The following is a 14761-nucleotide window of genomic DNA, read 5'->3' on the forward strand; positions in this document are numbered from 1 at the left end:
AATAAATAAATAAATAAATAAATAAATAAATAAATAAATAAATAAATAAATAAATAAATAAATAAATAAATAAATAAATAAATAAATAAATAAATAAATAAAGAAATAAATAAATAAATAAATAAATAAATAAATAAATAAAGAAATAAATAAATAACGCCTACAGGTGAGCTACATCTACATTATTGGACAGTTTCGTTTTCTGGCTTCTAGTCGCTCGCTTAGCTGTTCCCCCAGAATATCTCTACACTCAGCGAGCACAGCTGCCCTCCTTCCACCCCTAATCTTACAGCCAGACAGAAAGGCGTCCACTTTGTACAGCTTACGCCTCGTGATGGCGGCATCCTGAGTCAAACCCATCACCTCGTCATCAAATATCCAGCAGCACGGCGCGCTAGGAATGCTGGGATTAACATGAGGAAAGCTCGTGTGCGCCTCTAGCTCGTCAGTGCCGAGGAGCATTTCGCAGATGTAGCAAAAGCACTGAGCACATTTAGGACACTTTATCATGTTACAGCTTTCTTTTTCCTTGATGATTGGCGAAAGTCTGCAGTCGATGTTGGGGCAAGTAACAGTAGATGCTTTCGTTAGAAGCTCCTCGACCACGTGTCTCATTGAAGGGGAGTCAGTACTAGGGGTGCAGAGGTGTTCCGATACCCCATGAGGTCCTAGGGCGTGGTCGCACGTCTGGCAGATGTCTACTTGACAGTGGGGGCATGTCACGAAAAGATCTTGGAAGTCCAGATGAGGGTTCAGCAAAAATTGCCCTGAGCAGTTTGGGCATGATTGAGTGGGCTCTTTGGTGGCTGATTGTAAGGCAGCTTGGTCAATGTCGCTTGAAAGATCGCCATGATGGGCACTGTTCAGTACATCCCGGGTGAGGTCCGAACACAACACAGACCCACACACTTGCTCTAACGGACATCTGTACGAGAATACGTCCGGACCGGACAGCTTGGCGCGGAAGCAGTTAGAAAGACACTCCAAGCAGAAGATGTGTCTGTTGCCTTGACAACTCAGGATCTAGGCAAACCGCAAAATATCACAATGTTGTAAGACACATTTCAATTGAAAACAAATGTACTGTAGAAAGTACATGTACGGATTGATTGAGACCTTTTTAGAATTGAAGCTGCCGATCTTCGTAGCGTCTTGTGAATTAGGCTATTTAAGACCTACCAATATTGTCTATTATATACCAGTGGGCGTATTTTATCATAAAGAAGGGACTCACATAGGGAGTCCTGTTTAGGGGGATTCTACTGTAGATGTATAATACTGAAATTTCATGTCTTCTTGGAACTGATGACGAGCCCATAGTTGTGGCGGTTGAGCAGACCAGGGTGTAGCAGGGGGTGGGCCACTGGGGGCACGTGACCACCAATATTTTCACTAATTATAAGGAAACGACCAGTAGAAGCGTGGCTTAGCCCCCCTAATATTTTCTTTATGTTTCTGTGTTGTGCCCCTCTAGTATTTTGAGGCCTGCTACGGCACTAGCAAAGAATTCTCCTCATGAGTAATAGCAATAGAAAAGAAAAATAAATTTAAATGCCATCGTGATTTTAAAATCAAGGTTCTAGAGCTCGACTAGAATGGTATATGTTGGTATGTTTATTGTGGTATTTTTTTTTCTTAAATCATTAGGGATGATTTAAGAAAATTCGATTAGGGATAGAAATGTCACACGGAGTGGTATAACGTGATGACTTTTAACGGGATATTGGGGGGGGGAACAATATGGATATAACGGGATTTGGGGGCCTATTGTGGTTGAATTACGTACACGGACAATGTCAAGCACCTCATGAGAAGGGATTATACTTACAATTTCTTGATTTCCACAAAATGAGCATTGATTACGAGTTTGCGTTTCAAGTGCCTCCGTCATGGTCGCGTTAGATCTCGCTAGTATTCTAGAGTTGCCTTATTTTACCACTGGCTTTATTCAAGCCCGGCTATCGTTTTTCTACAAGAAACTGCTAAATTTAACTGGGTTTTTTTTCTATCCGTTGATGTCATTTTCTCTTCTGTCCAGTGTTGCATTATAATTTCAGTTTCAATGCCGTCATGGGTGTCATGCATATTCATATTTTTTCTGTTTTTGTAAAAATCTTTAAACCATTTTACAATATATACCATTTTCTTGTTTTCATTAAATGCTTTAACTGCCGTTGCAAGTTGTTCGCAAGATTAGGGCCACGCATTTTCCTCCAAACCAAATTGTTGATGTCAAATATGATTTTTACACACGTCATGTAAGGGGAAAGCTACCTTCGAGTGACGCAGTAAAGTTGTTAACGGCATTTGGGAGGGTGAAGTGCATTTAGTGTCCTCTAGAAAAAAGGTTATTTAATTCCTACAAACTACCACAAAGTAATTCATTAAAATTATAATGCTTCTTGTCTGGAATAAGAAATCCAGAAACAGAGAATAAAGGTGGAATTAAAATAAAAATGCTCTTGTCTGGATTAAGCAATCCAGGAACAGAGAATAAAGGTGGAATTAAAATGATAAAATAAATTCAAGTAGGCTGAGCGATACTAGTGTTTTAATTACGGTTTAATTACTATTGCGTGTAGTTTATTATTGATCAGGTTAGGGTTATCATGCTAATATGAAACAATCAATGCAAATTAATTAATATCCGGAATAAATAATGTCAAGACAAGTGTAATCAAGGCTCGAAAACAAAATTTATTCCTGATTTGCACAAGGGTCCTACTTCTCACAAACGAATACCCCCCCCCCCCCAAAAAAAAAAAAAATTCGAGGTATGCTTCGACTATGAAAGAAAAGGGTTGCCCTTGAAATGAGGTACGTTACGCCAAAGAGTAATGTTGCCTACTCAGCAGTTTCACGGAATATGTTTGCGGAGCATCGAGAATAAATTGAGATTAACAGATGCAGGGGAGTGTTGCGGCGTGAGATTAACAGATGCAGGGGAGTGGTGCGGCATGAGACTAACAGATGCAGGGGAGTATTGCGGCATGAGATTAACAGATGCAGGGGAGTATTGCGGCATGAGATTAACAGATACAGGGGTGTGTTGCGGCATGAGATTAACAGATGCAGGGGAGTGTTGCGGCATGAGATTAACAGATACAGGGGAGTGTTGCGGCATGAGATTAACAGATACAGGGGTGTGTTGCGGCATGAGATTAACAGATACAGGGGAGTGTTGCGGCATGAGATTAACAGATACAGGGGTGTGTTGCGGCATGAAATTAACAGATGCAGGGGAGTGTTGCGGCATGAGATTAACAGATGCAGGGGAGTGTTGCGGCATGGGATTAACAGATACAGGGGAGTGTTGCGGCATGAGATTAACAGATGCAGGGGAGTATTGCGGCATGAAATTAACAGATGCAGGGGAGTGTTGCGGCATGAGATTAACAGATGCAGGGAAGTGTTGCGGCATGAGATTAACAGATGCAGGGGAGTGTTGCGGCATGAGACTAACAGATGCAGGGGAGTGTTGCGGCATGAGATTAACAGATGCAGGGGAGTATTGCGGCATGAAATTAACAGATGCAGGGGAGTGTTGCGGCATGAGATTAACAGATGCAGGGGAGTATTGCGGCATGAAATTAACAGATGCAGGGAAGTGTTGCGGCATGAGATTAACAGATGCAGGGGAGTGTTGCGGCACGAGATTAACAGATGCAGGGAAGTGTTGCGGCATGAGATTAACAGATGCAGGGGAGTATTGCGGCATGAAATTAACAGATGCAGGGGAGTGTTGTGGCATGAGATTAACAGATGCAGGGGAGTGTTGCGGCATGAGATTAACAGATGCAGGGGAGTGTTGCGGCATGAGACTAACAGATGCAGGGAAGTGTTGCGGCATGAGATTAACAGATGCAGGGAAGTGTTGCGGCATGAGATTAACAGATGCAGGGGAGTGTTGCGGCACGAGATTAACAGATGCAGGGAAGTGTTGCGGCATGAGATTAACAGATGCAGGGGAGTATTGCGGCATGAGATTAACAGATGCAGGGGTGTGTTGCGGCATGAGATTAACAGATGCAGGGGAGTGTTGCGGCACGAGATTAACAGATGCAGGGGAGTGTTGCGGCATGAGATTAACAGATGCAGGGGTGTGTTGCGGCATGAGATTAACAGATGCAGGGGAGTGTTGCGGCATGATATTAACAGATGCAGGGGAGTGTTGCGGCATGAGATTAACAGATGCAGGGGAGGGTTGCGGCATGAGATTAACAGATGCAGGGGAGTGTTGCGGCATGAGATTAACAGATGCAGGGGAGTGTTGCGGCATGTGATTAACAGATGCAGGGGAGTATTGCGGCATGAGGGTTTAAAAGTATCGCGGAACACACCACCCCGCGCTAGGTAACCAGGCCCGTGGGCAAGGCTGGGAGTGGCGTTTTTTAGGGCTCATTAAAAGCCTGTGGATCTGATAATCCTAAAACTTTTGCAATTTGAAAGGGGGATCTGGGTCCTAAAAGTCCTAAGAGGGTAGTTCTAGGTTCTAAGAGGGGTGACTTTGGTTCCCAAGATGGTGATGTGGGTCCTAAAGATCTTAAGGGGATGGTTTTGGGTCCTAAAGATCTTAAGGGGGTGGTTTTGGGTCCTAAAGATCTTAAGGGGGTGGTTTTGGGTCCTGAAGGGGTGATTTTGCGTCCTAAAGGTCCCAAGGGAATGGTTTTGGGTCCTAGAGGTCCTAAAGGGGTGTTTTGGGTCATTTATTTTCCCGGCCGCTATGGTCCCCCAATTTCATCTTTTCGGTCTTTTTAGTGGCCCAATAAAAAAAAAAATGGATTACAATATTAACTCATATAAATAAGTCACTTTATATAGGTTACGATAAGTAATAATAAAACAAAAGATTTAAGCTTTCCTTTCTGGCGCTGTGTGCTATGTAATTTTCTTTTCCATTTCTTCACAACCTTCATAACCTATTTGCTTAACCCTTTTAGACACCACGTTTTTCGCAGGGGCGTAGACAGGATTTCTCAACGTTAGACCAGTCCTGTATTTATTACATTCGGCTTGAGCCCTTCCGTCCTGCCACGCCCCAACAACCTTCTTAAATCCTGTTAGCCACAATCAATAAGCTTTTCTTGAGACAAGATTTTCGAATACAACCGTAGAACGTCCAGGAACTATACGATACAAGTCAAGATCTAAATCAGATCTTCATAAATCATTCCCTGAAAGTCATAGGCTAGTCGCTCCCAGACTTCAATTGGCCTTGCATGAATCAAGTCGCGCACACTTCTTACCCTCTCGTATGGTATCGTTCATCGCACCTTCGGGTTTTCGGCGGCGCTCGTTCATCGCACTTTCGGGTTTTCGGCGGCGCTCGTTCGTTGCACTTTCGGGTTTTCGTCGGCCCGAGAACCTCGACCTTATGGTACCCGTCTTTACTCTATTCTCCGTCTTTGATATATTCTCTTAGCGCCTCTGTCTTTAAAAGCGACTACAATGAGAGCTGTAGATACCACCACTACTGGATGTTCCATATCTTGTTTTGCCATGTTTTACAACCATGGGAGGGGAGGATCAGTCTTCAACACTGCAGTGACCATGTAACAGTTTCATGACTTCCAAGTCATTTTCCAGATCCTCCAGGTCATCTTCAATGGTCACGTTCTCATCATCTCCGCCTGGCCAGAAAATAAGAAGCTCGTAAATAAGAAGCTCATAAGAAACACTTCGCCAGGTGTGGGGGTTCCTTTTTATATTGAGATTTTGCAGGGCTCTCTTGAGATACTGCAGGGGTCCCGTGGGGTAGGGGTGTGGGTATTTCAGGGGCGAGGTGGTTTGGATTAGGGGTGTGGGTGTTCTCTGGAAACATTCTCTCTGAATCTGAATCGATCGTATTTGGAACTACACCTTAGATATAACGCAGACATTCTCTCTTTCTCCCTTCTCTTTCATCATTGTCCTGTTCCAGTCAGCAGCCTTGGTCCTCAAGTTCTCTCGTTTACACTCTCCCCTACCTCTCCCATCAACCCGCTACCCCCCATCCCTGCTGGTCATTGCAATCGACCCTGCCCCTCTCCTGCTAGTGACTAAATCATCATTCTTATCAGCCCCCTCCCCCTGCTAGTCATTGCCATCGACCCTCTCCCGCTAGTCACTAAATCATCCTTCTTATCAGCCCCCTCCCCCTGCTAGTCATTGCCATCGACCCTGTCCCTCTCCCGCTAGTCACTAAATCATCATTCTTATCAGCCCCCTCCCCCTGCTAGTCATTGCCATCCCCCTGTCCCTCTCCCGCTAGTCACTAAATCATCATTCTTATCAGCCCCCTCCCCCTGCTAGTCATTGCCATCGACCCTGTCCCTCTCCCGCGAGTCAATAAAACACTATTCCCATCTGTTCCCTCCCCCTGCTAGTCATTACCATCCCCCTGTCCCTCTCCCGCTAGTCACTAAATCATCATTCTTATCAGCCCCCTCCCCCTGCTAGTCATTGCCATCGACCCTCTCCCGCTAGTCACTAAATCATCCTTCTTATCAGTCCCCTCCCCCTGCTAGTCATTGCCATTGACCCTCTCCCGCTAGTCACTAAATCATCATTCTTATCAGCCCCCTCCCCCTGCTAGTCATTGCCATCCCCATGTCCTGCTCCCGATAGTCACTAAATCATCCTTCTTATCAGCCCCCTCCCCCTGCTATTCATTGCCATCCCCATGTCCCTCTCCCGCTAGTCACTAAATCATCATTCTTATCAGCCCCCTCCCCCTGCTAGTCATTGCCATCCCCCTGTCCCTCTCCCGCTAGTCACTAAATCATCATTCTTATCAGCCCCCTCCCCCTGCTAGTCATTGCCATCGACCCTGTCCCTCTCCCGCGAGTCAATAAAACACTATTCCCATCTGTTCCCTCCCCCTGCTAGTCATTACCATCCCCCTGTCCCTCTCCCGCTAGTCACTAAATCATCATTCTTATCAGCCCCCTCCCCCTGCTAGTCATTGCCATCGACCCTCTCCCGCTAGTCACTAAATCATCCTTCTTATCAGTCCCCTCCCCCTGCTAGTCATTGCCATTGACCCTCTCCCGCTAGTCACTAAATCATCATTCTTATCAGCCCCCTCCCCCTGCTAGTCATTGCCATCCCCATGTCCTGCTCCCGATAGTCACTAAATCATCCTTCTTATCAGCCCCCTCCCCCTGCTATTCATTGCCATCCCCATGTCCCTCTCCCGCTAGTCACTAAATCATCATTCTTATCAGCCCCCTCCCCCTGCTAGTCATTGCCATCCCCCCGTCCCTCTCCTGCTAGTCACTAAATCATCATTCTTATCAGCCCCCTCCCCCTGCTAGTCATTGCCATCCCCCCGTCCCTCTCCTGCTAGTCACTAAATCATCATTCTTATCAGCCCCCTCCCCCTGCTAGTCATTGCCATCGACCCTGTCCCTCTCCCGCTAGTCACTAAATCATCATTCTTATCAGCCCCCTCCCCCTGCTAGTCATTGCCATCGACCCTCTCCCGCTAGTCACTAAATCATCATTCTTATCAGCCCCCTCCCCCTGCTAGTCATTGCCATCGACCCTCTCCCGCTAGTCACTAAATCATCCTTCTTATCAGTCCCCTCCCCCTGCTAGTCATTGCCATTGACCCTCTCCCGCTAGTCACTAAATCATCATTCTTATCAGCCCCCTCCCCCTGCTAGTCATTGCCATCCCCATGTCCTGCTCCCGATAGTCACTAAATCATCCTTCTTATCAGCCCCCTCCCCCTGCTATTCATTGCCATCCCCATGTCCCTCTCCCGCTAGTCACTAAATCATCATTCTTATCAGCCCCCTCCCCCTGCTAGTCATTGCCATCCCCCTGTCCCTCTCCCGCTAGTCACTAAATCATCATTCTTATCAGCCCCCTCCCCCTGCTAGTCATTGCCATCGACCCTGTCCCTCTCCCGCGAGTCAATAAAACACTATTCCCATCTGTTCCCTCCCCCTGCTAGTCATTACCATCCCCCTGTCCCTCTCCCGCTAGTCACTAAATCATCATTCTTATCAGCCCCCTCCCCCTGCTAGTCATTGCCATCGACCCTCTCCCGCTAGTCACTAAATCATCCTTCTTATCAGTCCCCTCCCCCTGCTAGTCATTGCCATTGACCCTCTCCCGCTAGTCACTAAATCATCATTCTTATCAGCCCCCTCCCCCTGCTAGTCATTGCCATTGACCCTCTCCCGCTAGTCACTAAATCATCCTTCTTATCAGCCCCCTCCCCCTGCTAGTCATTGCCATCCCCCTGTCCCTCTCCCGCTAGTCACTAAATCATCATTCTTATCAGCCCCCTCCCCCTGCTAGTCACTGCCATTGACCCCGTCCCTCTCCCGCTAGTCACTAAATCATCCTTCTTATCAGCCCCCTCCCCCTGCTAGTCATTGCCATCCCCCTGTCCCTCTCCCCCTAGTCAATAAATCACTATTCCCATCTGTTCCCTCCGCCATCAATAGTACTGTGCTACATTTGTTTTCATCCACTCGAGTTATTTGTGTGAATCACGCACAAGGAGATGTATGGTGTGAAGCTTAGATGGTATCTAAGCTCCACACAGGGAAGGTCCAGGTTATGCGAACCTTTAACTTGGCTCTACTCCTCGAAAGGGTGACGGATCCGTGGTGTTTCAGGTATATTGATAAGCATGGGACAGCTAATAACACATTACAAGCATTTTGACAGAATAATAGATAGCAGAAAAGTACCCTTTAGGTAAACTTGATATTTCGCGGTAAATAAACTTGTACTTATCGTAAGCGGTTCCTATCCTAAAGCCAAACATACCATACGTCACAGAGAAAATAGATGGAGATGGTTTAACAGAAAAAAAAGATGGCGAAAGGATTTTACAGAACAGGCAAAAACCAGAAAATATAATCTAATGTTGGAAACATTAACCTTTTGAACCCCTGAAACAATGGGCTTCGCTGCAGTTATTTCCGTGCCTGAGTAAAAATAATTACCATCTTGCAATAACAACAACTTTCAGCAACAACTGAATATAAATATTATGGTTTATGGTATTTTCCGTGTATAAATAAAACATTTTACCTAAATATTGCCGTTCATCTTCAAGAGCTGTGCGCATGATGTCAGTTTGAACTTTGGCTACCGCAGAATCTATCTCTTTCTTCTTCATCGATCTCTCTCTCTTCCGCGTCCAGTCTGCGTGAGCCGACAAAAACGCACGAGAAAGCGCAACGCAAATAGCCTTAGCTTTGGCCTCTTTGCTGCACGTAAACACGTGGCATTCCAGCTTTCCTTCTACTTCAGCTATAAACGAAAACAGCTTCTTATTCTGTTTAATTGTAGTGCAGAAAGCAATGTTCTGGAGTTGAAATGTTTCCTCTGGTGTTTTCCCCGTTGGATCTGTCACGCAAAGTCCGCGATGAATATTCCTAGATATTAATAACTCCATTTTTCTTGCCTTTCTTTCTGGACATTCTCGTGTAAGAATGTTGGCATACTTAGCAGTGATAGGGTAGCCTTTACTTGGGTGGAATTCCTCTTCTAAAATGAACTTTTTGCCGAGGTATTGAGCCGTGAATTTAGGTTCCGGGTCGTTCAATTGGTAGCTGTGCTCACTCTCTGTCGATATTTTCCTCCGCATGGTTTTTAATTGCTCCATTTTGAGGAAATAAAGGTGTTACTTCAGCAAACAAGTCGAAGCCAGCGCGGGCACGATACCTTGTTGATTTGCACGTTGAGCGCATGAATCTGCCAGGAGTAGTATTGAAATGTCACGTGAATTCGAGCACAGCTCGGATTTCTTGTAACTGTCAATTAGGGCAAATCTCTTGACATTTTCCAGGCGAAGCCCGGGAAGGGACATTTGAAAAACCTACTGCAATTTTATTTCGTGCGGTATACTTTTCTCGTCGTGAGGACTAGTTTTCAATTTTGCGTGTCTTTTTTTTTTCGTGAGTTTATTATTTTTTTTCGTGAGTTTTATTTTTTTCGTGAGTTTCATTTTTTTTTGTGAGTTTTTTTTTCGTGAGTTTTATTTTTTTTTTGTGAGTTTATAATTTTTCGTGAGTTTCATTTTTTCGTGAGTTTTTTTTTCTTTTTCGTGAGTTTAAAAGAATTTTAGCAAAGCAAAGCCTCGGAAGACGGCGTTTCAGTGACTTCGATGACAAAATCAAGACAATTGAGGACGAGCTTAAAGGAAGCGGTAGCATTGTCAGGTACCGAACTATGTGGCAGAAACTAATAGTTGACCATCAACTGTCTGTTAGCAAAGAATTTGTGAGGAACGCGTTACTCATATTAGATCCGGATGGCGTGGAGAGACGCTCGAGAAACAGACTTCGACGACGGCAGTATAATGCTAAAGGGGCGAACTTCTTTTGGCACCTGGATGGTTACGATAAGCTTAAACCTTACGGATTTTGTATACATGGCTGCATCGACGGTTACTCGAGAAGAATCATGTGGCTAGAAGTTGGACGTACAAATAACCATTCGGGTGTCGTAGCAAGTTATTTTCTTGACTGTGTTGAAAGTGTAAGAGGTACGGCACGAATTGTCCGTCGAGATATGGGTACTGAGAATGACAGAGTAGCTGCTATTCAGCGCTTTTTACGGGATGAGGCCGAAGATAGTTGGTCAGGAGAAAAAAAGTTTCCTTTATGGACGATCGGTTTCTAATCAGAGGATCGAGGCGGGGTGGGGACAATTAATAAAGGACTCATCTGAGTGGTGGATACAACACTTCAAGAATTTAAGAGACAGGGGTCTTTTTTGTGACGCGGATGCTGTACACGTAGAGTGTCTAAAGTTTTGTTACATGGGAGTGCTCCAACGCGAACTTCAAAGTGTAGCAAGACTGTGGAATATCCATCGTATTCGACCCTCAACAAAAAGCAACAGTTCCCCTCCTGGTCGACCCTGCTTTCTTTACCACTATCCCGAGATGACGGGAGGTCAAGAATGCAGGTTTAATGTTGACGCCGATGATTTAGATGTTGCCAGAGAACTTTGCTGCCATGACTTGCCCCAAAATTCATCACCCGACTTTACTGAACTTGCTGAAATGATCATGAGGGAGGAAGGATTAAGAATGTCAGAAAATGGCAATGATGCACGAGCTTTGTATCTTACTCTTATCCACGAGATTGAAAGAATAATGTAACTTCTTCTGTTTTCCAGTTTAAATCATTCCGCACAGACGCGAGTAATTTGTTGTACATTGTTACCGCAGCCTATGGAAATAGACTATTCTTACTTTCTTCACTTAAGTAGGCCACTTCGTTTAACTGATAGAAGATACTCCATTACATTTTGTCGGTATTTGCGTCCCAGTTGGACCCAAAAGTTTTTGCACGTGGTTCTGGGCCTTCTTAACGCAGCATTGTGTTAGGGAAAATGTAAGACAAGCTTAACGTGATTTTGTTCTTTCTAAAATAAATATTGTTACCACATGGAAACGCAGCGTTCGTTTCTTAAAATTCTTGTGTGCAACGAAGCATATTAGGGAGCAGATTAAAACAATTGCAATTTGGATAAAGGAGGTGACGGTCACCGTCTGATACCCCACATCCCCTCTGATTTTGAACACCTTACTTTTTTTACTAAGAGTGCTGTGTAAAATCTGAGAGCATTAGATAAAATGATGGGAATTGTTTGATGTGGTTCTCGTCGAATTTAGTTTCATAACTAAGAGCTATTTAAAATTTGTATTTGATTTTTTAATATATTTTTTTCTAATTCTAGGTGGTAGGCTGCTGGCAACCCCCCCCCCACCCCTCCCTAAATTGGGTCTAGCCTGAGGGTATCTCTTTTTACCTTTTCCCTTAGCCTCTCTCCTGATTGCGCTCATAAAGAATTCAGACGGCGAACGTGAAACTTTCTAATTACGATTCATTCTGAAGACGCTTTGGAATCCAAAACAATTCCTTGTAGGCCCACTACGCTTGCTGATTTTCAATATTCATGAATGAAAATGTTTTAACACTCTCACAAGAAATCCGACTAAATTTGGAAGTATGCTATGATTTTATTTACCTCACAAACATACAAAATAATGCTGCATATCCTTCAGAAAACAAAACATTGAAGAACGCTACGTACCATAGTACCAATGGAAAAGCGTTTTTTGATACAGTGTTCTTACCTTAAAGTGGCCCGCGGGTAATTATTCCAAAGCTGCATTTCTGAAATAATTACCCACGGGCCACCTTAAATTATACTTGTAAGAATTGGGTAGAACCCAGGTAGGTACTTAATTTATGGTGAATTATTGTGTCACTGGATGTACATTGGAAAGTAAGGCCATAACTAAAAAAAAGATAAAACTCACGAAAAAAATAAAACTCTCGAAAAAAAAAAATTAAACTCACGAAAAAAAAATAACTCACGAAAAAAATTAAATTTAAACTTACGAAAAAATTTTAAAACTCACGAAAAAAAACATAAAACTCACGAAAAAAAAAAGACACGCGAAATTGAAAACGTCCTCGCGACGCGAAAAGTATACCGCACGAAATAAAATTGCAGTAGGTTTTTCAAATGTCCCTTCCCGGGCTCCGTTCACGCAAGCCAGGGGAAAAAGGAAGGTAAAACGGAACACCAAGACGGGAATAAAGATATCTGGAAAATGGTTCAAAACATACTATCGAAACTTGAGAGAATCGAGGAAGCTATAGTAAAAGCAGATAGTACAACAGCAGAAACGAACTTCGAAGTGGCAAAAATTAAGGAAAAGCTCGCAAACGGGGAGGCTACAATAAACAACTCAATTGGTAACATGATAAAGAACAATATAATGGTTTTCAAAAGGGAACAAGAGCAATTCCTCCTAGAGGAGCAGCGAATGAGCAAAGCCCTGAACGAGGTCGGAAAGCTACAAGGAAGAGTCGGTTCCCTAGTAGAAGAAAAAACTAACCTCACAAAAAGAATAAAAAGCTTGGAAACCAGCAAAGCTGAACTAGAGAACCGGCTCTCGGTATTAGAAAAAGAACATGAGACGGTACAGAACCAACGCCAACAGCCAATAGAAAGAGCCGCTCCGAAACAAGAACAACACCAACAAAACCCTTCAACACTAGTACAACAACAACAAGAACCAAAGGAGTATGATTTTGTCTTCATGTGCGACTCAAATAGAAGATATATCAATAGGGATGAACTATGCCAAGTGCACGGTACCAACAAGCACACCTGAAACACACCTGAAACATCTGAACAAGGAGCAGGGTATCAGAGTGCTGGCAGGTAACATCAAGAACGGGATACGGAGGGCCCTAGGCATCACTAAGGACAGGTATCAGAGCAAGCAACTGTCATCACATGCTAATCGTGCAGCTACACAAGCTGGGCGTTCACCGCCATCTAAACAGGCCCAGCGCTCCTCTGATCCAAGACTGCACAGTCGCAAACAACCAGACATTTCAATTAAAAATCAACTAAGTAACATCACCAGACTTTTAGAACAGCTATTAAACCCAGATCATAAAGTATGCTTTCAACAAATGCCACCAGGGGTAAGTTATTATCCTATTGACCTTCTAGAATACGTAAAAAACTTCAAACACTTTAATTTATTATTAATATTTTTTTTCTCAAATTATTTACTCATTACTATTATTATTATTATTTTTTAATTACAATTTCGGACGTTAGTGTTGTTTGTTTTGTCTATGGTGTCTTGCGTTATGTTTCGTTGTTGTGGTGTGGTCTGTCAAATTAGTTATTTCTTCATTAACTATCCATTTTTATTTAAACAAGTAGCTGTCATATGGTTCGGGAGACCCAAATTGAAATGACGGAAAGTACAAATTATCTCAAATTCTGCTCAGGGTTTAAAAGGAAAGTTAGAGGATCCAGAGTTCCTATCTATTACAAAACGTCACGATTTAATTTCATTAGTGGAAACATGGCTTCCACAGAATGGCGACTTGAGTATAAATGAATTTAGTACATATTCTGTATGTAGGAAAAAGCCAGAAAACAGCCGAAGGAATTCAGGCGGAATTACAATTCTAGTGAAGGCATCAATCCGCAAGGGTGTTAGATTTCTAGAACAACACTCATGTGAAGATTTTATCTGGTATAAACTAGAGAAAAGCTATTTCAATTTAAGTCAATTTAAGTCGAATTGAGTCTGCCCTGAAGAAGTCTTATTAAAGACGAAAATTTTGCAGAGTCGATTTCCAGTTTTTGGTGTATTCAATTTAAGTCGAGATATTTACGAGTGTACTGTTTACTTTCCCCCACGGAACTCCCCAAGGGAGCAACAACTAAATGTAGATCATTTTGAGCAGCTCCAAAATAGCGTGTATAAATTTTCGCAAAAAGGCGAAATCATTGTATGCGGAGACTTTAATGCAAGGATGGGTAACTTGGAAGACATTACCGATTTATCTGACTATCTGCATGTAGTTATCCGTTTCCGACGGTCAGGAACTCGAGAGATCAGAATGTCAACGCATACGGAAAATCTTTAGCAGAGTTTAGTAACAGTAATAATTTAATAGTACTGTATGGTAGGACAAGGGGTGATCATCTGGGCCAATACACTTGTTTTACATATAATGGAGCGAGTGTGAAAAACTTCCCAAGGCAGATATCAGATCGGTTTTAGAAAGGGCTTTCGCACAACCGACCATTTATTAGTACTAAAAACCCTAATTGCCTCTTATAAATCAAGCCACAAACCGCTTTTTACGTGTTTCATCGACATCGACAGCATACGACAGTGTCTGGAGAGAGGGTTTACTTTACAAACTAATAAAAATAGGGTGTAGCGAAAGATTTATCACCCTTTTACAAAGTATGTATT

At 43.4% G+C, this 14761-nt stretch overlaps 2 protein-coding genes and 1 pseudogene across 2 annotated transcripts; 1 reads left to right on the forward strand and 2 right to left on the reverse strand.

The window, feature by feature from the left end:
- Window positions 1-166: 166 nt before the first annotated feature.
- On the reverse strand, window positions 167-1891 carry LOC5499594 (E3 ubiquitin-protein ligase RNF14). The gene is made up of 2 exons (XM_048732357.1): window positions 1829-1891; window positions 167-1023 (listed from the first exon to the last, which is right to left on the reverse strand). Exons 1-2 carry the CDS (start codon window positions 1889-1891, stop codon window positions 178-180), a joined length of 909 nt encoding a protein of 302 aa, XP_048588314.1. The 3' UTR covers window positions 167-177.
- A 2899-nt stretch (window positions 1892-4790) lies between these two features.
- On the reverse strand, window positions 4791-9710 carry LOC5509471 (low density lipoprotein receptor adapter protein 1-A). Its single transcript, XM_001629925.3, has 2 exons — window positions 9034-9710; window positions 4791-5630 (listed from the first exon to the last, which is right to left on the reverse strand). The coding sequence occupies exons 1-2, from the start codon at window positions 9608-9610 to the stop codon at window positions 5527-5529; spliced, it is 681 nt and encodes a 226-aa protein (XP_001629975.2). The 5' UTR covers window positions 9611-9710; the 3' UTR covers window positions 4791-5526.
- Window positions 9711-10100: 390 nt separating this feature from the next.
- Window positions 10101-11146, forward strand: LOC5509470 (annotated as a pseudogene).
- Window positions 11147-14761: the final 3615 nt, after the last annotated feature.

Source organism: Nematostella vectensis, chromosome 9 (assembly GCF_932526225.1).
Source record: "Nematostella vectensis chromosome 9, jaNemVect1.1, whole genome shotgun sequence".
NCBI lineage: Eukaryota > Metazoa > Cnidaria > Anthozoa > Actiniaria > Edwardsiidae > Nematostella > Nematostella vectensis.

Excerpts from the sequence above, each read along its gene's own strand:
- LOC5509471 (XM_001629925.3), bottom strand. The coding sequence starts at position 9,610 with ATGGAGCAATTAAAAACCATGCGGAGGAAAATATCGACAGAGAGTGAG. Across the intron at positions 5,631-9,033 it reads AGATGAACGGCAATATTTAG|GCGGAGATGATGAGAACGTG; the intron begins GTAAAATGTTTT and ends TTTTCTGGCCAG.
- LOC5499594 (XM_048732357.1), bottom strand. The coding sequence starts at position 1,891 with ATGACGGAGGCACTTGAAACGCAAACTCGTAATCAATGCTCATTTTGT. Across the intron at positions 1,024-1,828 it reads TTTGTGGAAATCAAGAAATT|ATCCTGAGTTGTCAAGGCAA; the intron begins GTAAGTATAATC and ends CGGTTTGCCTAG.